Here is a 25085-nt window from a genome sequence, read left to right on the forward strand (position 1 = left end):
ACAAGCTTTTAACCATCACTTTTAGCATTTTTAGTAGACTTTTATGCTTCATCTTGCATGTTTACGAGTTTTAACCGTTACATATCATTTTAACCATCTTAAAATAGTTCGAGAAGGTGATTCAAGCAACTTACTACTAGCTCGAGGCTAGGGAAGAATCTAGACGCAAAATGAGAGGATAAAAGCAACGAGAAGAGGTCCTTTGAGTTCCGAATGCCCCAAGCCTCCTTATACGTGATCCTTAACGCTTGAATGGTCTTGAAATGTGATGATGAAACTCGACAAAATTGATGGGTGGTTAGGGGGTTCGGCCGAGAGCTCTAGAGAAGAGAGGGAGAGTGTTGTTGTGATGTTGTGTTAGTGAAAAGATGATGAGTTTAGTGGTGAACTTATAGGCAATTAGAATGGTTATGGTCCAATGGATTATGTGCTTTCTAGATACTAAACATGAAGATTAAAATAATCATTTGAAGGACAAGGTATGTCCCCCCTCTTGGGGACGGTTGGTTAAGGGGGGGGGTTCTAGTTCAAATCCAACCAAACACTAAGTATGTAGTTAGGTTAATCTAGTTAGTTTAGGGATTAACCCGGTTACTAGTGTGTTGTGCTTTATGGCGGGTGTTAGGGTATTCAGGGACCCCAACTGGCTCAGAAAAAGATAAATAATGTTATTGGCGATATTTTCATGTTCCGGGTATAGTCCGGTTGTTCGGTTGGATAGTAATCCGTTAAAGCGATAAACAAAGCTTTAAAGTGTCGTTATTATTATTTTTAGTGACACAACTTATTCCCGACACTTTGGAAAGTGTCTAGTAATATTTTTCTCATGTTTTGGCACTTTATTAGTTAACCAAAAGCTGAATTTTTAGTTAATGTGCTGAATTTTGTACTTGAGTACGTTTTAGGCACATCCTGTCATTGTAACTTATTCCTAGAGACGCAGTTCTACAACCCTTGTATCCCTACACTCACTATTGGTGTAGTAAAATATTTCTGGCTCATACAGGCCTTAGAGGCAGTATATGCCTGATGCTGGCTTTATCGGCATGTTCAATAGGTTATCCGTTCATTGTGCTACTGTGCTTTTGTGCATCATGTTTGTCACTAAGGTTCAGCATGTAAATAATGTAGTGACAGTAAATAAAGTATGATGCAAGTATGTACATGTATCAACATTCAAGTAGCAGTTTATCCACAATTTCAGGTAAGCACAGTAATTAAGCAGTAATTAATTATTAATTAAGTCGTACGGATACCTGGTTTAGTGAGGGTTGTCACAGAAAGTGCCAAGTGTAAAAGGTGTGGAAAGGTAGGACATAAAATGGAAACTTGTAGGGTGGTGTTACCAAAGAAGGACAAAGGATGCTACGAGTGCGGTGCCGAGGATCATTTCAAGCGGCAATGTCCTAAGTTGAACCCAGCTAAGGGCCGAGCCTTCGTGATTGGAGCTAAGGATGCTCATTAGGACCCGAATGTAGTTAAGGGTACGTTTCTTCTCAATAATCATTATGCTTCAATTCTTTTTGATACTGGTGTCGACCTTAGCTTCGTATCTACCGACTTTAAACGTATGTTGAATTTAGAGTCAAGCAAATTAGATATACCCTATTCTATTGAATTGGCTAATGGAAAGTTGGTTAAGTCATGTGAGGTTGTTAAGGGTTGCACGTTGATCTTGTGCAATCAAGAATTTAGTATAGACCTTCTGCCAGTCCAGCTGGGTAGCTTCGATGTCGTAGTCGGCATGGATTGGTTGTCGAAAAATCATGCCGAAGTGATTTGTCATGAAAAGATAATTCGTATTCCTCTATCCGATGGTGTGACGCTTTCTGTCCATGGAGAAAGGCGTGGAACCCCATTGCGAATTATTACTTGCATGAAGGCCCAAAAATGTCTACGGAAGGGTTGCTTCACATTTTTGGCGCACGTAGTTGATAAGAAGACAGAGGAGCCTAAACTTGAGGATATTCCTATTGTGAGGGAATTCCCTGAAGTCTTTCCCGAAGACTTGCCAGGATTGCCCCCACAAAGGCAAGTCGAGTTTCGCATCGACTTGGTCCCAGGAGCTGCCCCTGTAGCTAAATCGCCTTACCGTTTAGCTCCGTCAGAGTTGCAGGAATTATCTAACCAACTTCAAGAATTGCTAGACAAGGGTTTCATCCGACCGAGTTTCTCGCCTTGGGGAGCTACGGTCTTGTTCGTGAAAAAGAAAGATGGAACCTTCCGTATGTGTATAGATTACCGGGAGTTGAACAAGCTCACTATCAAGAATAGGTACCCTTTACCAAGGATCGATGACTTGTTTGATCAACTTCAAGGTTCTAGTTTCTATTCGAAGATTGATTTGCGTTCGGGCTATCATCCGTTGCGAGTTCAAGAGGAGAGTATTCCCAAGACGGCGTTTAGAACCGGTTATGGTCATTATGAGTTTCTTGTCATGCCTTTCGGCTTGACTAACGCACCGCCTGTATTTATGGATTTGATGAATCGCGTGTGCAAACCTTACTTGGACAAATTTGTGATCGTTTTTTTTTACGATATATTAATATATTCGCGGTCAAAGGAAGAGCATGAGCAACATTTAAGGCTTATTCTTGAATTGCTGAAGAACGAGAAACTATACGCAAAGTTTTCGAAGTGCAAATTTTGGATTCGCGAGGTACAGTTTCTCGGTCATGTAGTAAACAAGAAAGGGATTCATGTCGATCCGTCTAAGATAGAGGCTATAAAGAACTGGGAAGCACCAAAGTCTCCAACTGAAATACGTCAGTTTCTAGGATTGGCGGGGTACTATCGACGATTCATTGAGAATTTTTCAAAGATAGCACAACCTCTAACCGCCTTGACCCAAAAGGATAGAAAGTTTGACTGAGGAGATGAACAAGAATCATCGTTCCAGTTACTTAAAGAGAAACTTTGCGGTGCTCCAATTCTATCACTACCCGATGGTACGGATGATTTTGTCGTTTATTGTGATGCGTCGCATCAAGGTCTAGGTTGTGTGTTGATGCAACAAGACAAAGTCATCGCGTATGCATCGCGTCAGTTGAAGGTCCATGAGAAGAACAACACCACCCATGACTTGGAATTAGGTGCGGTAGTGTTCGCTTTGAAGATTTGGCGACATTATCTCTACGGTACACGGTGTACCATTTTCACGGATCATAAAAGTCTTCAACATATATTTGATCAAAAGGAATTAAATATGCGCCAACGTTGTTGGGTGGAATTGTTGAACGACTACGATTGCGAAATAAAGTATCATCCGGGAAAGGCCAACGTTGTTGCGGACGCCTTGAGTCGGAAAGAAAGGGTTAAGACTTTACGTGTTCGTGCGTTAGGATTAACGATCCAAACGAGCCTCGTCACTCAAATTCGCGACGCACAACGTGAAGCTCTTAAACCAGAGTTTATTAAGGAAGAATCTTTGCATGGCATGGAACAACAATTGGAACCTAAGGAAGATGAAACGCTGTATTTCATGGGTCGTGTTTGGGTTCCATTGTTTGGCGGGTTACATAATCTAGTTTTAGATGAAGCTCATAAATCGAAGTATTCGATTCATCCAGGCGCCGATAAGATGTATCATGACTTATTGGTGGCCTAATCTAAGAGGTGATATTGCGACCTACGTGGGAAAGTGTTTGACTTGTTCTAAAGTTAAGGCCGAATATCAGAAGCCGTCTGGCTTGTTACAACAACCTGAAATCCCGGTATGGAAATGGGAACAAATTTCTATGGATTTCATTTCAAAGTTACCTAGAACATCTAGGGGTAATGACATGATTTGGGTAATCGTGGATCGTTTGACAAAGTCTGCACACTTTCTACCTATCCGCGAGAAGGACAGTATGAAAACGTTAGCGGAATTGTATATCAAGGAAGTAGTGGCACGTCATGGGGTGCCGGTTTTTATAATCTCTGACAGAGATGGCCGTTTTATTTCAAGGTTTTGGCGTTCCTTCCAAAAGGCATTCGGATCGCGCGTAGATCTAAGTACGGCCTATCATCCTCAAACAGATGGCCAAAGTGAAAGGACCATCCAAACACTGGAGGACATGCTCCGTGCATGTGTGATGGATTTCGTGGAAATTGGGATACTCATTTACCATTAGTAGAGTTCTCGTATAACAATAGTTATCACACGAGCATCAAACCTGCTCCATTTGAGGCTTTGTATGGAAGGAAGTGTCGGTCCCCGTTGTGTTGGGCGGAGGTCGGTGAGAAACAGTTGATCGGTCCAGAATTGGTTCAAGAAACCACTGACAAGATTTTTCAGATCAGAGACCGTATCAAGGCGGCTCGTGATCGTTAGAAAAGTTAAGCGGACGTTCGGCGTAAACCCTTAACCTTCGAGGTCGGAGACAAAGTTTTGCTGAAAGTCTCGCCTTGGAAGGGTGTTGCAAGGTTCGGTAAGCGTGGTAAGCTTAATCCGAGGTATATCATGCCGTTCGAGGTTTTAGACAAGGTTGGTACCGTCGCGTACAAACTAAAGTTGCCCGATGAGCTTAGTAGCGTTCATAACACATTCCATGTGTCGAACTTGAAGAAGTGTCTAGCCGACGAGACACTTATCATTCCTACAGATGAAATCTGTATCGATGACAAACTCCACTTTATTGAAGAACCGGTCGAGGTTACGGACTGGAAAGTCCAAAAGTTGAGGAGGAGTCGTATTAAATTGGTTAAAGTTCGTTGGAACTCCAAGCGTGGACCTGAGTTTACATGGGAATGCGAGGATCAAATGAAGACGAAGTACCCCCATCTGTTTGAGAAGACTCCTGTTCAGGATGACTCGGCTTGAATTTCGGGACGAAATTCTTTTAACGGGGGGAGAATGTGACAACCGGCAAAATTTCAGGTTAATCCGTACGATCTAATCACTATTTATTTATTAAATTATGTGCATTTAGACTTAATTATATTATTAATTGAGTCCATAAAGTCTAGCAATGTCTGGGTAAATGCATGGGTTCGCATTTGATGTCGTTTGGTATCGTCTTATCGTCTAGCGATAAAGGTATATATATAAAACAACGAGCATTGGTGGATTATCCAGTACATTTAAAAGATGCTGACACTGTTCCAATATGCCAAGAACTTTAAAATTTATGGTATTGTTATACGTTTGGCGTGAATAATAGATTAAGCTTGTCTTAGATAAGAAAGAATCGTAGAATACTTATTCCGTGTATCGCGAAGATGTTATTGTGATGGCGTTTTCACATCTATATTTTCACTGAACAAAAAAAAATCTATTGTATAATTATTATTGTCTAATAATAATTAAATTAGATTAGAGTTTTAACAAACTCTAAACACCGTAATTAGCCTAATCACCCAAATATCTATACATCATTATTAAAATAGCAAAAGAAGTCAAACCAACCCATACCCACCCTTCCCCATTCTACGACCAACTTACCCCCTCCCATTCTTTTTTACCATTGATTTGATTGTAAGATAATATGGTGGTCAAAGAAGTATGGATGTAGTATGGTTTGGTTGATTATATTACTATGATCTAAAATATAAAATGCATACTGTCCATTTACAAAAACACACAACATCAATATCTCTCCATCTCTTAAACTTACAGCTCAAAGACCTCCTTTCACTTTCCTTTTTCAATCTTCCATTCACTCAAAATAATACTAGAAATCCCAAGTGTTGAGATAATAGAAGAGTGGAGCTAAACTTGGAGCTTTATCTCAACATATAAATTTCTACCATCCATTTCTTTAAGAGAAACTTCCCTAGTTTTATACTAGTGGCGAGCGTCTAATCTTTATTTTTTTTTTTACGCTAGTTTAATTTCTATATGGACAAGTTTGTCACCAAATGAGATGTTAAAATGTAGTTTAACAAAACAAGTAAAGATAAGGATAAAATGGAAGTTTCTAAGTATAAGGATGTATGTGTATGATCTGTGGGCTACGTGATGCTTATGTGTGTGATTCTTGCTTGTTAAAATGTGATTTTTAGATGCTTGTTTGTAACTTGATGTTAATTACAAGTAATGGAGTGTGTAGGATCTTGTTATATGAGATTATGTCTAAAATGCAAACAAAATATATTTAGAGAGTTTATGGGATGTATGATGATCTTAAAAGTGGTACTTGTATATATAATTGTTAAGACCCATCTTAGAATGTTAAAAATACAAGCTTAACTTATTTAACGATAAATCTCGTATGACAAGATTTGGAAGAAGTTAAAAGTGGGTTATTGTATGATCTAACATGTTAACTATTTTTAGAGTTAAAAATGGCTTAATATGAGGAAAGTGGTGAATTTGGTTTATTACAGTGTATATTATGTTAATGGTGGAATTTGACATAATATGGTTTAAAAAGGACAAAGTATATGTTAACAGTTGATGTTACATATTTAATATTATATGGATTGTTATATGTAAAATAATGATTCGGTATGTCAAGGGTCTTATGACGAGATTGGTATTTAAAATCGAGACTTGGGAGATTTTTAGTAAAAATTGCCGCTTTATATAAATTCGGCCTTTTCAAAGTGTACAAGTATTTAAGTACAAAGTATATCGTTCCTACAAAAATCGAGTTTGAAAGTATAAACGACCAAGTCTTAACGTCGTTACGAAAACTATATATATTTTTACCTACAAGTATTTTAATATACAAAATATATATTTTCGGATCCTTAAAAATGTGGGGAATAAATTTTCCGGAAATGGTCGATAACTGGTATTAGTAGAGTACTTAACGATCAATGGTTTATATTGTCACACCCCAACCGATGGCGGAAACATCGGGATGAGACGAACAAATTGCTCAAAACATCATAACACTACATGTGACAATATAATTAAATTTCATTTATTAAAATTGCAAAGTTTCATACATTGTCATAAAAGGAAATAACAAACATTAAACATAGTTTATTTCAAAAGTGGGTTTCTAGGCCATCCTATTCATTTCTTCAAATCTTGACTTCCTCATCCTGCAGTATGCATTTAAAATAAAGTCAACAAAACATGTTGGCGAGTATACAAGTTTTGATAATAGTATAATATGATTGAAATAGTTTAACATGCTCAAATCCACGTGACTACATGATTTCATATTAACAGTTATACTCGTAACGATGATATCTATGTGTTCAAACCAAAGTTTAACGCAATTAACATAGACTAACCCTAGAAGGGTGGTAAATGAGTAACATAGAATAAACCTAACAATACCCATAATATTATGGGAGGGGCGTTTCTCAACCTACAGCGCCGCCATTGTTAGGGGAGACTTGCAAAGTTAATGAACACACAGTCATAAATGTTTAACAGTAGCATAACATGATTAACATGAGTCAAATAGATTCACATGAAATGTGGATTGAGGGTGCAAAAATGTTTAACATATTGTGTTTGCTATAGAAATGCATACAGCACCCAAAATGTGATAAAATAGAAAATGGGTCATGTATACTCACCTTAGGTTGCGTTGCGTTTTTCTTGGAAAAGACTAAGAATCAAGGGATTGTCCAAGAGGATGTGCACAAGAGATTTACCCTATTAATTTTGAGGATTTGTTAATTATTGGGAATTTAGAGATTATTTAAATAACAAGGCATTTATAGAATAATATTAACATTTCTAAAATATTAATCATATGTCTCATTTTTTTATAGTTTGTATTTGATGAAATACATGTCAATTTATTTATAAATAAGTGAGTAAAAATAAATACTGATTTTTATATACTATTAAAATAATATTTCTGATTTTACCACAGTATTATAAATATTATTACTAAAATTCTGGATTATATAAATAATAATTCCTGATTATTATTTATTTAAAAATAATAATTTCTGATTTGTATAAAATAATAATTCTGTTTATAAAAATTCTGATTTAAAATGAAATAATAAATCTGATTATTATATAATAATAATTCTGACTTACATATATAAAATGATAATTCTGAAATAAAATAATAATTCTGATTTTTGATTTTATAAATTATTAATTCTGATTTAAATAAAATAAATAATAATTCTGATAAAATCTGGTTATTATATAACATAATTATAATAAGTCTGACTATTATATAACATAATAATTCTGATTTAAATAAAATAGTAAATCTGATAATAATTCTGATTATAAATTCTGATTTAAATAAAATAATAAATCTGATTAAATAAAGAATAATAATTCAGATTTAAATAATAATTTAAATAATAATTCTGTTATAAAATTTCAGATTTAAAAATATTACTAAATCTGTTTAAAAGATATAATAATATTTCTGATAATATTAATGTCTAATAATAATAATATTAATAATAATAATAATAATAATAATAATAATAATAATAATAATAATAACAAAAAGAACCTCATTTGTGTGTTCAACTATTAACGTCTGTACACACCCACCACTGGTCCACAACAATTGTTTTGAATTTGATAGTATTTTTAATTTAGTTATAAACTAAAACATTTATGAACTGTTTGTATTAAACTCACAACTCAGTTGATTGAGTGATGAGAAAAAAAAAATGTCGGAATTGATTGTATAACTAGAGGTTATGCGAGTAACAAAGGAAACGCGAAACTAAAAGGAATAAGGTAATATATACCGAAACGTAAAAGATTGCGGGTTTCCGACTTGCGCTCAACGGCTCCCACGATGCTCAAGTCTTCCGGTGAATATTCAGCGGCCAAACGATGACAACGAAAGAGGCCGCGGTTGTCTTCTCCGGCTACGGCAACTCCCGCAAAAGCTTCGTTATTTCCGGCGAAGTGCAACTATGTTCGAAGACGCGAGTCGGTTACGGTTTGCTTTGTGGATCGGGGGTGAAAGGACCGATTGGTTGAGGCTTGGTCGTGCTTATAAAGGAAGCAGGACATCGGTTTCAGACACGAAGGGTCGAATTTCCGGTCACCATGTCAACAATCGGAGAAGATGGATGGTTTGGGCGGTTTTTGTTTTAAATTCTCGCATTTAATTTGATGTTAAATATAATTTAATTACGATATAGTTTGGATGTGGCATGCCCGGCCGAGTGGTTAGTGTGTTGTTTGTTAAGCGAGAGGTCACGAGTTCGAACCCCCTTGGGGCCGGTTCTCACCCAGGAGACCCCCCTTTTTGATCCATTTTTGACTTAACCAGGCTAAGTGAGTTTTCTAACTCAGTTAGTGGTTTCCTTTGGAATTTACCAACCTGGTTAGACTTAACCAGGTTAAGTCTAATGTTTCAAAGAATTTGTTAACCTAGTTAGTTAAAATTAACTAAAATTCAATAAAATCCTTTTTATTTATTTATAATACTAATTTATTTAATTAATTAGTTTATTTAATTATTATAAATACTATATTTATTTATTTTAACGGATAATAAATATTATAATTATTTGATTTAGCCCAAATTTCTGGAAATTTGCCGAATTAACGTATGAATTCCCGATTTTTGTCTGGTTTTAGGGTAATCTCTTGATTCACATTTGTTTCGAGAGCTGAGATTAGGATATCTTTCCACTGTTTTTACGTGTTTAACATAGTTTAACATGTTTTTAATTGTTTTGACAATGCACAGCATTCAAACACAAATATGAATAAAATAATGCACTTTCATTATGATTTCAAGTCTCGAGGTACAATTTGGGAATAAAACCAAATACCACAAAGGTACAACTTACAAAAATAGAAAGTACAAGTAGACTTGCCAAAAGTGGAAAGATCGAAAATACGAGGTGTCACAGTCTCCCCTACTTTAGGAGATTTCGTCCTCGAAATCTCAAGAAGAAGACTGATCGAAGAGATGTGGATACTTTGCCATCATGTCACTTTTGAGTTCCCAAGTAAACTCAGCACCACGCTTGCCTTCCCATCGTACTTTTACAATGCGAATTTTGCTGCGTCTGAGCTGCTTGGTACCTTGATCCACAATTTCAACTGGTCTTTCCACGAAATGAAGTGTATTGTTGATTTGCAAGTCGTCGACTGGGACATGAAGTCCTTCATCAGCTAGACATTTCTTGAGATTTGAAACGTGAAATGTCGGATGAACATTACTCAGTTTCTGTGGTAGATCCAGCAAATACGCTACCTTGCCAACTCGTTCGAGGATTTTGAAAGGTCCAACGTAACGAGGGGCAAGTTTACCCTTTTTACCGAATCGAACAACCCCTTTCCATGGAGATACTTTAAGTAATACTCGATCCCCAACATTGAATTCCATGGGTTTGCGTCCTTTATCTGCGTAACTCTTTTGTCGATTCCTGGCCTTGAGTAAATTGTCACGGATTTGAAGAATCTTGTCCGTGGTTTCTTGAATAAGCTCAGGACCAGTAAATTGCTTATCACCAATTTCGTGCCAACTGATTGGTGATCGACATTTTCGCCCATATAACGCTTCGAATGGGGCCATCTGAATGCTGGAGTGATAGCTGTTATTGTACGAGAATTCGACCAGAGGCAAATGCACATCCCAACTACCACCAAAATCAATGACACAGGATCGAAGCATATCTTCGAGAGTTTAAATGGTACGCTCAGTCTGTCCATCTGTTTGAGGATGGAAGGTTGTACTAAGATTTAAATGAGTACCCATAGCTGATTGAAATGTTTGCCATAAGCGAGACGTGAAACGACCATCACGGTCTGAAATGATGTCACGGGGTATGCCATGACGACAGATGATTTCATCGGTATAGACTCGGGCAAGTTTTTCAACCTTGAAGTCTTCTCGAATAGGTAAGAAATGGGCTGACTTGGTCAAACGATCAACGATGACCCAAATACTATCATTACCAGATGAGGTTCGAGGAAGTTTAGTTATAAAGTCCATTGCAATACTATCCCACTTCCAAACAGGAATTTCTGGTTGTTCGAGCAAACCAGAGGGACGTTGGTGCTCTGCTTTAACCTTCGAGCATGTAAGACATTTTGAGACATACAAGGCTATATCATTCTTCATACCAGGCCACCAATAAGATGTTCGAAGATCATGATACATCTTATCAGCACCAGGATGTATTGAGTATTTAGACTTATGAGCCTCGTTCATGATAAATTCACGAATATTGTCGTGATTTGGTACCCAAATACGATTAAGATAATATTGAAGTCCGTCTGGCTTCGTCACAAGTTGATCCATAGAGGCACCACGGATTTCGACGAGCAGACTTCCTTCGTTAGCTGACGCAAACTGTGCCTCACGAATACAATTGTGAAGGTCACTTGACACTTGAAAACAACGCATACGATAGAAATGAGCCTTACGACTCAGGGCATCGGCTACGACATTCGTCTTTCCAGGATGGTAGCGAATCTCGCAGTCATAGTCGTTAAGTAATTCCACCAACGACGTTGACGCATATTTAGTTCTTTTTGATTGAATATATGTTGTAGACTTTTGTGATCAGTGTATACAACACATTTCGTACCATAGAGGTAGTGACGCCATATTTTTAATGCGAAAACGACTGCACCAAGTTCAAGATCATGAGTAGTGTAATTTTTCTCATGAATCTTTAATTGGCGAGAAGCGTACGCAATGACCTTGCCTCGTTGCATAAGGACGCAACCAAGACCACGATTTGATGCATCGCAATATACTACGAAGTCATCATTACCGTCAGGTAGGGTTAAGATAGGAGCATTGCAAAGCATGTCCTTGAGGGTTTGAAAAGCTTCTTCCTGCTCGTGACCCCAAACGAAAGGTTTTTCCTTTTGGGTCAACATAGTGAGGGGAACAGCTATCTTAGAAAAATTTGAGATGAATCGACGGTAGTAACCCGCCAATCCTAGGAATGAACGAATTTCTGATGGGTTTTTAGGTGCAATCCAACTTTTGACAGCTTCAATTTTAGCAGGGTCGACATGAATACCTTTTTCGCTAACGACATGTCCAAGGAATTGGACTTCCTTGATCCAGAATTCACACTTTGAGAACTTTGCGTATAAACGTTCACTTCGCAAAAGTTCGAGTATGAGACGTAAATGACGCTCGTGATCGACTCGAGATTTTGAATAAATTAGGATGTCATCAATGAAGACAATCACGAATCGATCTAGATAAGGTTTGCAAACACGATTCATCAAATCCATGAACACGGCGGGCGCGTTAGTCAGACCAAAAGGCATGACTACGAACTCGTAGTGTCCATAGCGTGTTCGAAATGCGGTTTTTGGGATATCCTCTTCGAGGACACGAAGTTGATGATAGCCAGATCGAAGATCGATCTTGGAGAAATAACTTGCACCTTGGAGTTGATCAAAGAGGTCGTCGATGCGAGGTAGTGGATATCGATTTTTGATAGTGAGCTTGTTGAGCTCTCGATAATCGATACACATTCGAAACGAACCATCTTTCTTTTTAACGAATAGAACAGGAGCACCCCAAGGAGAGGTACTGGGTCGAATGAAACCCTTGTCAAGAAGCTCCTGAAGTTGGCTGGAGAGCTCTTGCATCTCAGAGGGTGCAAGGCGATAGGGAGCTCGTGCAACAGGAGTTGCACCAGACACAAGGTCGATACGAAAGTCAATTGATCGAGGAGGAGGAGGACCAGGTAAATCCTCAGGAAAAACTTCTGGGAATTCACGTACAACTGGAACATCGCTTACGCATTTTCCCTTGCCCTTTTCTTCCACTACGTGGGCTAAAAAGGCAAAGTACTTTTTACGTAAGTATCTATTCGCTTGTGTGCACGACATTAGCTTTAGACCTTTGGAAGGTCGATCCCCATAAACATGTAGGGTATCGCCTGATGGAAGAGGCAAACGAACGTATTTTTCGAAACAGGCAATTTCAGCATGGTTCTTTCGAAGCCAATCCATGCCTACTATGATATCGAAACTACCTAACTCCATGGGTATGAGGTCAATTGAAAAGGCATGATCATTCAAAGTGAGAGTACAATTACGAAGAACAGAATCGACACGAATAGACTTGCCATTGGCAACTTCGACTGGGAATGACTTAGGTAGTTTTGAGCGTGTGCATTTTAACAATGGTTCAAATTCTACAGATACAAAACATTTATCTGCACCAGTATCAAATAAAATAGAAGCATACAAATTATTAACGAGGAACGTACCGTTCACGACCTCATTGTCGTTGCGCGCTTGCTGAGCATTGATAACAAATGCACGGCCTTGTGGCGCCTTCTGCTGTAAATCTTGCCTCAATTGAGGACACTGAGGTCGTAGATGAGTTGGATCCCCACATTTGAAACATGCCCTGACCACATTTGCTGGCTTTGAGTTTTGGGCTGTCTTTGGGTTATTGCGACAGTATGCTGCCAAATGCCCATAACGATTGCAGGAGGTACAGTGTCTACATGGGCTCGTAGTTGGGTGATGAAAGTGGCAAGTGGTGCACTTAGGGTTTGTTCCTGTGTATTGCTTCTTTTCTGGGTTTGCTGGGTTAGGTTTTGGATTTTCAACTGGTGTAACAGCGTTACACACTGAGGATTGGTGAGCACGCTTCTTTCCCCTATTGTTGTGGGTGATTTGATGAGCGGGTTTGGAGGAGGATGTAGGTTTAGATGCTGCTGCGATTTGTTTATCACGAACTCGATTATTATTCAAACTTGCCGCGAGGCGATACACATCCTCAATATTATCCAACCTAGCCGCCTCGATGGTATCACGCATCGTAGGAGGCAACCCATTGATATACTTCCGAATGGTGCGTTCTGTGGTCAACACCAAATGAGGTACGATAAAACACAACTGCTTGAACCGGGTAGTGTATGCAAGGTTTTCATCCCCAACTTGTTTGAGGGTCCAGAACTTCTTCTAACTTCTGCTGCTCATGAGGAGGGCAGAATTCCTCCATCATAAGCTGCCTGAGCTCTTCCCAAGACAACGCGTAAGCTAGCTCATTGGATCGAATGTTTCTCTCGTTAGTCCACCAGTCTAGTGCCCTGGCTTGGAAAACACCAGTGGCACTTCGCACCTTGAGTTCCTCTGGACATTCACTATTTATGAACGTGACTTCCATGCTGTCAAACCATTCCAACATAGCTGTCACTCCATCCTTCCCAGTGAAAGTTTTGGGGTTACAGGCAGTGAAGTGTTTGTAGTTGAACGAGACTGGTTTAGGCTGTACTACGTGAGAATCGCCAGAATGATTGGGAGTGCTGGAGGCTTGAATCTCAGACACTATCTTTGGCACGATTCTGGCAATCTGATTTGCCATGAACGTCAGCATTTTCTTTTTGGAGTTAGCCTTGGATTTTCTGGGAGAGTGAGAGAACTGACGAGATGACGACATCTAGAAATTCAAAATAAGAAATGGATGAGACTTTAATCATAATGTTTTTGTTTAGGAAAATTGATTTCATGTATGCATCACATAGCACATTGTTTTTTTTTTCACATGAATTGTCAAATAGTTTCACATAGAATAACATAGCATTGCACATAGAATAACATGATGTTACACATAGAATATCATGTATGATGAAAGCAAGATAAATTTAGTTTGTTCACGAAGGAGTAATTATTAATTGTTTTAGATTGCAATAATAACGTGATTCGTGTTCCCAAACTTGAAATGAAGATAACGCTTAAATTTAAATCACATGATAATTGAGATAACATAAAAAGAGATTTATCATAAAAACATGGATTGTCACGGAACGTAACATAAGACTATTCCAAAGTGAATCGAAATCCTTTTCGAACTAAGGAGACGTGCTTTGGCCTAATAGACAAATACTCTCATCGAGAAGCGACTAACGATATTTGTCCTTCCAGTTATTACACGTCCTTAATCGATTGGGAAAATCGAAACTTTGGCGAGATCGAAAATCAAGGAATGGGACTAGTTAACAAGATGCGAGTTTCACCTCTAACTTGATAACATCGTACCCTGATGTGGTTGGTACTCATCCAAAGATGAGGGTCCACTAGAATATGAAATGGAAACTCCCATCAAGGTTTGGATGTCACTCCTAACTTGAGGGTAGGTTTCGTGCAAAAATCAAATTTAAGCTGAATGAAAATCATCACCAAATATGGGAATCACCCCTGTTTTGATGACTCATTTCGATTGTGTTACATGAGTGTCTTCACAGCTTCCATGTGTGTATTGTGTTAGCCTTAGGAAAGCTTGTATATTAGAAGTCCAAAAGAATAGAGGGAAGCAAGGAAGAGAGAAGGGAATATTGTCTTAAACAACAAATAAATGAGAAAGCTCCTAAACTATAGACTAGGTAAAAGCATTCCTACTTTTCCTAATTCCCTATAGTTATGGCTCTGATACCAATCTGTCACACCCCAACCGATGGCGGAAACATCGGGATGAGACGAACAAATTGCTCAAAACATCATAACACTACATGTGACAATATAATTAAATTTCATTTATTAAAATTGCAAAGTTTCATACATTGTCATAAAAGGAAATAACAAACATTAAACATAGTTTATTTCAAAAGTGGGTTTCTAGGCCATCCTATTCATTTCTTCAAATCTTGACTTCCTCATCCTGCAGTATGCATTTAAAATAAAGTCAACAAAACATGTTGGCGAGTATACAAGTTTGATAATAGTATAATATGATTGAAATAGTTTAACATGCTCAAATCCACGTGACTACATGATTTCATATTAACAGTTATACTCGTAACGATGATATCTATGTGTTCAAACCAAAGTTTAACGCAATTAACATAGCCTAACCCTAGAAGGGTGGTAAATGAGTAACATAGAATAAACCTAACAATACCCATAATACTATGGGAGGGGCGTTTCTCAACCTACAGCGCTGCCATTGTTAGGGGAGGCTTGCAAAGTTAATGAACACACAGTCATAAATGTTTAACAGTAGCATAACATGATTAACATGAGTCAAATAGATTCACATGAAATGTGGATTGAGGGTGCAAAAATGTTTAACATAGTGTGTTTGCTATAGAAATGCATACAGCACCCAAAATGTGATAAAATAGAAAATGGGTCATGTATACTCACCTTAGGTTGCGTTGCGTTTTTCTTGGAAAAGATTAAGAATCAAGGGATTGTCCAAGAGGATGTGCACAAGAGATTTACCCTATTAATTTTGAGGATTTGTTAATTATTAGGAATTTAGAGATTATTTAAATAACAAGGCATTTATAGAATAATATTAACATTTCTAAAATAATAATCATATGTCTCATTTTTTTATAGTTTGTATTTGATGAAATACATGTCAATTTATTTATAAATAAGTGAGTAAAAATAAATACTGATTTTTATATACTTTTAAAATAATATTTCTGATTTTACCACAGTATTATAAATATTATTACTAAAATTCTGGATTATATAAATAATAATTCCTGATTATTATGTATTTAAAAATAATAATTTCTGATTTGTATAAAATAATAATTCTGTTTATAAAAATTCTGATTTAAAATGAAATAATAAATCTGATTATTATATAATAATAATAATTCTGACTTACATATATAAAATGATAATTCTGAAATAAAATAATAATTCTGATTTTTGATTTTATAAATTATTAATTCTGATTTAAATAAAATAAATAATAATTCTGATAAAATCTGGTTATTATATAACATAATAATAATAAGTCTGACTATTATATAACATAATAATTCTGATTTAAATAATAGTAAATCTGATAATAATTCTGATTATAAATTCTGATTTAAATAAAATAATAAATCTGATTAAATAAAGAATAATAATTCAGATTTAAATAATAATTTAAATAATAGTTCTGTTATAAAATTTCAGATTTAAAAATATTACTAAATCTGTTTAAAAGATATAATAATATTTCTGATAATATTAATGTCTAATAATAATAATATTAATAATAATAATAATAATAATAATAATAATAATAATAATAACAAAAAGAACCTCATTTGTGTGTTCAACTATTAACGTCTGTACACACCCACCACTGGTCCACAACAATTGTTTTGAATTTGATAGTATTTTTAATTTAGTTATAAACTAACCGCTTGTCATCTTCTCAAATAAAACATTTATGAACTGTTTGTATTAAACTCACAACTCAGTTGATTGATAAAAAAAAATGTCGGAATTGATTGTATAACTAGAGGTTATGCGAGTAACAAAGGAAACGCGAAACTAAAAGGAATAAGGTAATATATACTGAAACGTAAAAGATTGCGGGTTTCCGACTTGCGCTCAACGGCTCCCACGATGCTCAAGTCTTCCGGTGAATATTCAGCGGCGAAACGATGACAATGAAAGAGACCGCGATTGTCTTCTCCGGCTACGGCAACTCCCGCAAAAGCTTCGTTATTTCCGGCGAAGTGCAACTATGTTCGAAGACGCGAGTCGGTTACGGTTTGCTTCGGGGATCGGGGGATAAAGGACCGATTGGTTGAGGCTTGGTCGTGCTTATAAAGGAAGCAGGACATCGGTTTCAGACACGAAGGGTCGAATTTCCGGTCACCATGTCAACAGTCGGAGAAGATGGATGGTTTGGGCGGTTTTTGTTTTAAATTCTCGCATTTAATTTGATGTTAAATATAATTTAATTACGATATAGTTTGGATGTGGCATGCCCGGCCGAGTGGTTAGTGTGTTGTTTGTTAAGCGAGAGGTCACGAGTTCGAACCCCCTTGGGGCCGGTTCTCACCCAGGAGACCCCCCTTTTTTATCCATTTTTGACTTAACCAGGCTAACTGAGTTTTCTAACTCAGTTAGTGGTTTCCTTTGGAATTTACCAACCTGGTTAGACTTAACCAGGTTAAGTCTAATGTTTCAAAGAATTTGTTAACCTAGTTAGTTAAAATTAACTAAAATTCAATAAAATCCTTTTTATTTATTTATAATACTAATTTATTTAATTAATTAGTTTATTTAATTATTATAAATACTATATTTATTTATTTTAACGGATAATAAATATTATAATTAGTTGATTTAGCCCAAATTTCTGGAAATTTGCCGAATTAACGTATGAATTCCCGATTTTTGTCTGGTTTTAGGGTAATCTCTTGATTCACACTTGTTTCGAGAGCTGAGATTAGGATATCTTTCCACTGTTTTTACGTGTTTAACATAGTTTAACATGTTTTTAATTGTTTTGACAATGCACAGCATTCAAACACAAATATGAATAAAATAATGCACTTTCATTATGATTTCAAGTCTCGAGGTACAATTTGGGAATAAAACCAAATACCACAAAGGTACAACTTACAAAAATAGAAAGTACAAGTAGACTTGCCAAAAATGGAAAGATCGAAAATACGAGGTGTCACATATATGATGGTTATGTGACTCCATGTTTATGTTGAAACGTGTTTAGGTGCATAGCTAAATGCTCGTAGCATACGCCCGTATATGCTTAAGTGTAGAAATGAATACTATGTATAGGCTAAATATTCGTGTCAACAAAGGGGTTTCAATAAATACATAAATAATATTTAAGATATTATTTTCCGACTAGTTATCGTAATCGGAGCGTATATTTATTTTAATAATAAATATATATACACATTTTTGTCGAGTTCGAATTACGGATTTGGTGGTCATCAAACCATGTGAATAAATATGATATTTAGTTGTAAAATATATATTTACTGGTTTAAATTTGTAGCTCGGGACTAGGTCTCGACATTGTGTGACAATGTGTGAAATATATATATTTGTTGTAATATATATAAATACTTGGGAATTCTCGGATAACCACCCACCAACGCGTCGTAAGAATTAAACATTTTAAATAAAAGGTTAACATCTCATTTTGTCTAAACAAGTTTGGTGAACGACTTGTCGAGTAGACACACATTTAGACCTAGTGTCTTATTGAATTAGGACACATGTAGGTCGGGAATTATTTTGGACATTTGGTTTTGCTAGCATACGCACGGAACGCAATTTGTGAGTCTTCACGACCCCTTTACTTATTTAAATGTTTATTTAAATCGGGGGAAAATCATGCTTGGTTACGAGGTATGGTAGTGGGAATGAAATCCATTTTTGGTCTATTTTGTGCGCATAAGTTGGTTGGTTTTAGAGCTCGGAAGTCCTCGTGTTATTTTTTCTTTAGTAACCATTAGTCGTGGTAATGACCGCGGAACAGTCGAATAGATCTATTGGGTTTAACGAGCCCCGCTCCTGGTCGGTCGTGACCCTGTGGGAATGCAATTGTGTCCAAATATTCTTAGACATCGTCATGGTGCATGATGTGGCGAGGCATCATCGTTATGGTTTGGTTACGAGCTTATGTCGGCACATGTATCACGGTTTTTGCAAGACCATGATTTGACTTTCGTGATTTCATTAACTACGCATACTAAATTTTTATCAAATGAGTTTAAGTTTCATTTGTGTCATTTAAACCTATGAACTCACCAGCATTATGTTGACATTTTAAGCATGATTTTCAGGTAAGTGAACTTTGGTTTGTGGCTTTACGAAGTTGCATGCATCATGGACGATACCTTTTGGGGGTTTTGCCTTGTATATTTCATCATATCGGGAATATACTTGACAAATCCTAGGAACTTTATAAACAATATAACTTTTGGTCGTATGTGGTTTGAAACTTGAAGTATTATATTTGGGTTGTGTAAACTAAATATATTGTTATGGTTTGTAAACTTTAAACTTCGGTATCGTTGATGCTTAATCATATTAGTTGTTTGCTTATCGTATGCTTGAAATCCTTTCATGGTCGCACATTGAGTTTCCGCCTTCGGCGGGGTGTGACAGATGTGGTGGCAGACGCCTTGAGTCGAAAAGAGAGGATTAAGCCCACAAGGGTTAGGGCTTTAGAGATGATTATTCAGACAGATCTCTCATTGCGTATTCGTGCTGCACAAAGAGAAGATCTTAAGAAAGAGAACATTAAGGCTGAATATCTCCGTGAGATGGAGAAAAAGTTGGAACCCAACGAGGAAGGAACCTTGTATTTTATGGGACGAATTTGGGTTCCTCTTTTTGGTGGCCTTAGAGATATTATTTTTGATGAAGCTCATAAATCGAGGTACTCGATCCATCCAGGATCGGACAAGATGTACCAAGATTTGAAGGATTATTACTGGTGGCCAATACTTAAGGGTGATGTTGCTACTTACGTTGGAAAGTGTTTGACTTGTGCCAAATTGAAGGCTGAGTATCAGAAGCCTCAGGTCTTCTGCAACAGCCAGAAATACCCATGTGGAAATGGGAGCAGATTTCTATGGACTTCATAACGAAGTTACCCAAGACTCCCAGAGGTCATGATACGATTTGGGTAATCGTCGACCGATTGACAAAGTTTGCGCACTTCTTGCCGATTAGAGAAAAGGATAACACATGTAAGCTAGCTGAGTTGTACCTAAGAGAGATAGTCGCACGTCATGGAGTGCCTATCTCGATTATATCGGATAGAGATGGAAGATTTGTGTCAAGGATTTGGCAATCTTTTCAAGAAGCTTTTGGTTCTCAGTTGAATCTGAGTACTGCTATTCACCCGCAGACGGACGGTCAAAGTGAGAGAACGATTCAGACGCTTGAAGATATGCTACGTGCTTGTGTTATGGATTTAGGTGGCAGTTGGGACACTCACCTGCCTTTGGTAGAGTTTTCCTATAACAACAACTACTATACAAGCATCCAAGCTGCACCATTCGAGGCTCTTTTTGCAGCTGATTGGTCCCGAACTGGTCCAAGAGACGACCGATAAGATCATGCAGATCCGAGAGCACATCAAGGCGGCTCGTGATCGACAGAAGAGTTATGGGGACCAGAGACGTAAACCTTTGGAATTTGAAGTGGATGATATGGTTCTGTTAAAAGTCTCACCTTGGAACCTTGGAAAGGTGTGGCACGCTTTGGGAAGTTTGGTAAGTTAAAACCACGTTATATCGGACCGTTCAAAATCTTGGAAAATGTTGGTTCTGTAGCATACAAGTTGGAGCTACCAGCAGAACTTAATGGTGTTTATGATACATTTCATGTATCTAATCTGAAGAAAAGTCCAACTCAAGAGACAGTGGTCATCCCTGCTGAGGAAGTTCACATTGATGACACACTCCACTTTACTGAAAAACCCGTTGAGGTTACTGATTGGAAGGTTAACAAGACTCGGAGGAGTAGTGTTAAGCTCGTCAAGGTTCGATGGAACGCACGTCACGACCCAGAATTTACTTGGGAGCGTGAAGACCGCATGAAAGCAAAATACCCACATTTGTTCCCCAACTCCCATGCAGCTAGTAGCAAAGCTTAAAATTTCCGGACGAAATTTTCTTAATAGGGGGAGAATGTGACAACTGTCAAAATTCCAGGTATCCGTACAATTATTAAACAATGATTAGTGCTTAATGACTGTGCTGAATTACAATTAATGACTTGAATTGCTTTCTGATTATTTCCATATACATACATGTGCATCATATATTGCAAATGACATATCATGATTGCATGCAAACTTTATTGATTCAAATGAAGCACGAAACACAGTTAGCACAGTTATCAGACAAATCAGAAAAATGATGACGGAGTTCAGTACATAGACAGACATTGTATTGAGACACAGAATGAGCCAGAAACCAAGTATTACACTAGTATAGTGTGTAAGAAAGTAAGGATCACAAAACTGCCTTCCTAGTGATAGTTTAAGTGCCGGAAAGTGCCTAAAACTCACATAAACTGCAGAATTCTGTAGAAAATAGCAAAATTCAGCATTTAAACACTCTAATATCATGCAGAAATATGGTTAAATGGTCCTGAATGCTTTCCTAAGTGTCGGGAATAAAAACTGTCACAAAAAGTAACATAAAGCACACTAAACTGCATAGTTTAGCACCTTAACGAACCGGTAACCAACCGAACAACCAGACACTACCCGAGACACCAAATGTTTTAACATTACCAAGCTAGTTATGGTTCCCGAACATCATAACACACTATATATCATACAAATAACTAAACACCTAACTAGATACTTGAATTCTAACTGAATAAACCCAACTAACAATTTCATCTTAACCAACCCCCCCCCCCCATTCTTATGGTTACAAGGGTGGACCCACCCCTTGATTTCTTTAATTTGTTTATTAGATTATGTTGGATCCTTAAGAAACACTAAGACCACTAGATAACACTATGTTGGGAGTTTGCTTATATTAACCTCGAGTCCTTCACCATCTCTCATCACCATCATCACAACACACTTGAACTCTCCCTCTCCTCCTCCATTCTCGGCCGAGAGCACCCCCACACACACTCACCTTCATTTTTCAAGTTCCATCCAATCCACATATATACCAAGGTGTTAGAAGGTGCACAAAGAAGCTTGGAGCTTTCGAAAGTTGAAGGACCTTTCTCTTGTTCTTTTATCCACCACATTTATCATCTTCATCAACTAGTGATCATCCCTAGCCTTGAGCTAGTAGTAAGAACACTCTACACTTCATCTTACATCTTGTTTAAGTGGTTAAAGAATGATACATGTTAATAATGAAGAACACTAAGAATCTTGAACTTGAAACTTGAACATAAGATTAAAATCATAAGAAATCATGATGTTTATGTGTTGTTATGCTTGTTGATTGTTGTTTACTCATGATATTGATATTGATGTAGATCATCATATGATCTTGCTAGATAATGATTAAAAACATAATCTAGCAAGATGAGAGGATGAAAATGTTAAAGATCAATAGATCATCCTCATGTAAATCATGAACTTGAAAGAATAAGTTGTTTTCTTGTTAAGTTATGATCAAAGTGTGTATAAAGTCTTGTAAATCTATGATATCAAGAATGGTTTTTCAAGAAATCAAGTCAAAAATACAAAGTTTACTTAATCTTGGTTCTTCAAGAAATAAACCACATTTTTGGTGGTTAATAAAGTGTAGGATCATGTATTTAACAAGAAAAATCCAAGAAGAAACATTTTTAGAAAATTTAATTACAAGTTGTGAAGATCTAATTTCTTTAAAAATGGAATTTTTAAATAAACAACCACACTTTAAAGGGTAACAAGACTTACTAAATACACTAGTAAGTTACTACATATTTTTATAAATTTTCAAGTTCATGAGGTAGTAGTTTATGCTTGTTTTTGGCAAAATGGTAAGTGTAGATTGATTTTTTGTTGATTGTGTTGATTTACAAAAGAAAATGATATGCCTTAAAGGCATGGAAACCTCAATTTTTAGGGGAAACTATGGCAATTTTTTTCTAAAAATTAAACACTTAGAAAAATATTTTTTAAACAAATATTTACAAGTATATTTTTAACCATGAATTTTCGTGTAAAGTTTGCCATAATTTTTGTTACAAAAATTATAAATATTGGAGGTTGGTTTTTATAAATAAAAGTGACTAAATATGTATTTAGGAAATATATATTTAGAAGTCACCATATGTGTGTGATTATTTGTATATTATGTGTATTAGTTATATTATTTTAGGACTTGAAATAATATAACTCATCAAAATACCAAATATTACAATCCAAAATATTACCTAAATTCCAAGAGAATGAACATACAAATTATACCCAAAATATTGGAGAAACCAAACAAAGGAATATAGCTTACAAAATATTCTAGAAAATTTATTCATAAGTATATTTTGGTAATAAATATTTTGGACACCAAGAGAACAAAAATAAGATTTTTACAATTATTACAAAATATATCATATTTTTGAGAAGGAGAAAATATATTATTTTTGGGAAGAAAATATATATTCTCTTGAATAAACATGAAATACATTATTTTGGGTGAAAAATAAGTTTATATATATTTTCTAAGTTAGACTTGAAAATATATTATTTTTGAGACTTATATGAAATTTATAAATATTTTTGCCAAGGAAAAAATTATAAATAATTTTTCTATGTGATATTTCTTAAATATATGTTTTGAGAATATATATAATGATGAGTTTAATTAGAAATATTATTCCGGAAAAGTTAATACAAAAATTAAGTATAAGGATACTTAATAAACACAATAAAAATACGTATTCTCGTACGTATAAATACACACCGGAATGCGCCACCGATACTTGGCAAAAATATACAAGAATAAGAATACGAATACAAATACACCCATCTTTGGGAAGGATATACATGTATAAATGCATAAAAAGTGTCAAGTTAAAATATATTATTTTACCTATTATTCCAAAATTTAATAAATATAATTTAAGTTAAAATATTTATTATCTTAACAAATAATTATATAACTTGGAATAATATTGAAGACACAATGAAACGTAACTCAAGGACACTAATTAATACTAAGTCAAGGCACGACCCGCTCGTCTAATAGACCTTAGTATGTTGTACGCAGTCATGTACGCGAGTTAGCAGCTTTGGGTTACGAACATATACGAAGAACGCAAAACCGTGAGTTCATGCCCCCCCCCCTTTTCTTTTAACTGTTTTTGGTTTTATAACTTCGGGGGTGAAGTACATGTTACAAACCGTTTACATACGATTACATTTGGTATGGTTAGCTAAGGAAAGGTACTGCTTGATCATGTCAGTGGTGGGTACAACGCTTAAGACCATTAATCCTCGTTGTAGGACCGAGGGACATGAGTGATAGATCTATTTGGGTGTAGCGAGCCCCACCCATGTGGACCGGGGTTTGGCCCATGAGGTTACTATGTCTTACAGCCGGAAGCCCGGTGTAAATTCTGCTAGGTTTGAGCCTTCCTGCATCACGTCACACATATTAATGGCCTTGCAAACCATTAATCGATCTGTTTTCCTTGTTTGCTTTCATACCGGGTTTACAAACACAACATACTTACAATGATTTCAAAGGTTTATTCGTGCACACATACAAAACACTTGAACTCGCTCAACTTTTGTTGATGTTTTCCAACTACATGTATTTCAGGGAATTAAATGTGGATCTGGCAGGCGTTTGGAGGTTTCAAGTAATGATGGGAATAAAAGATGTCATCCGGAGTCTAAGGGTTTGGAAAGTGTGTCTTATCCTAGATAAGACACATCTTTCAAAGCCTGGTTTTATTTAAAGTCTTTTGTCGAGTCCTTATGGAACTCTAAACAATTTGCATGGTTTGTATTATGGATTTGAAGTCTGTGTTGGATTTCTAAACAATGTTGTTGTTATAAAACTTAAGTAAT

The 25085-nt window shown here is 36.3% G+C and overlaps 2 protein-coding genes across 2 annotated transcripts; both read left to right on the forward strand.

Moving 5' to 3' along the window:
* Nucleotides 1-3205: 3205 nt before the first annotated feature.
* On the forward strand, nucleotides 3206-3607 carry LOC110893523. Its single transcript, XM_022140628.1, has one exon. It carries the CDS (start codon nucleotides 3206-3208, stop codon nucleotides 3605-3607), a length of 402 nt encoding a protein of 133 aa, XP_021996320.1.
* An 837-nt stretch (nucleotides 3608-4444) lies between these two features.
* On the forward strand, nucleotides 4445-4804 carry LOC110893524. The gene has a single exon (XM_022140629.1). The coding sequence runs from the start codon at nucleotides 4445-4447 to the stop codon at nucleotides 4802-4804; it is 360 nt and encodes a 119-aa protein (XP_021996321.1).
* The last annotated feature ends 20281 nt before the right edge of the window (nucleotides 4805-25085 follow it).

The sequence above is a fragment of the Helianthus annuus genome, chromosome 12 (genome assembly GCF_002127325.2).
Source record: "Helianthus annuus cultivar XRQ/B chromosome 12, HanXRQr2.0-SUNRISE, whole genome shotgun sequence".
NCBI lineage: Eukaryota > Viridiplantae > Streptophyta > Magnoliopsida > Asterales > Asteraceae > Helianthus > Helianthus annuus.

What these genes read in the sequence shown, in the direction of transcription:
- LOC110893524 (XM_022140629.1), top strand. Translation starts at nt 4,445, where the DNA reads ATGCCGTTCGAGGTTTTAGACAAGGTTGGTACCGTCGCGTACAAACTA.
- LOC110893523 (XM_022140628.1), top strand. Translation starts at nt 3,206, where the DNA reads ATGCGCCAACGTTGTTGGGTGGAATTGTTGAACGACTACGATTGCGAA.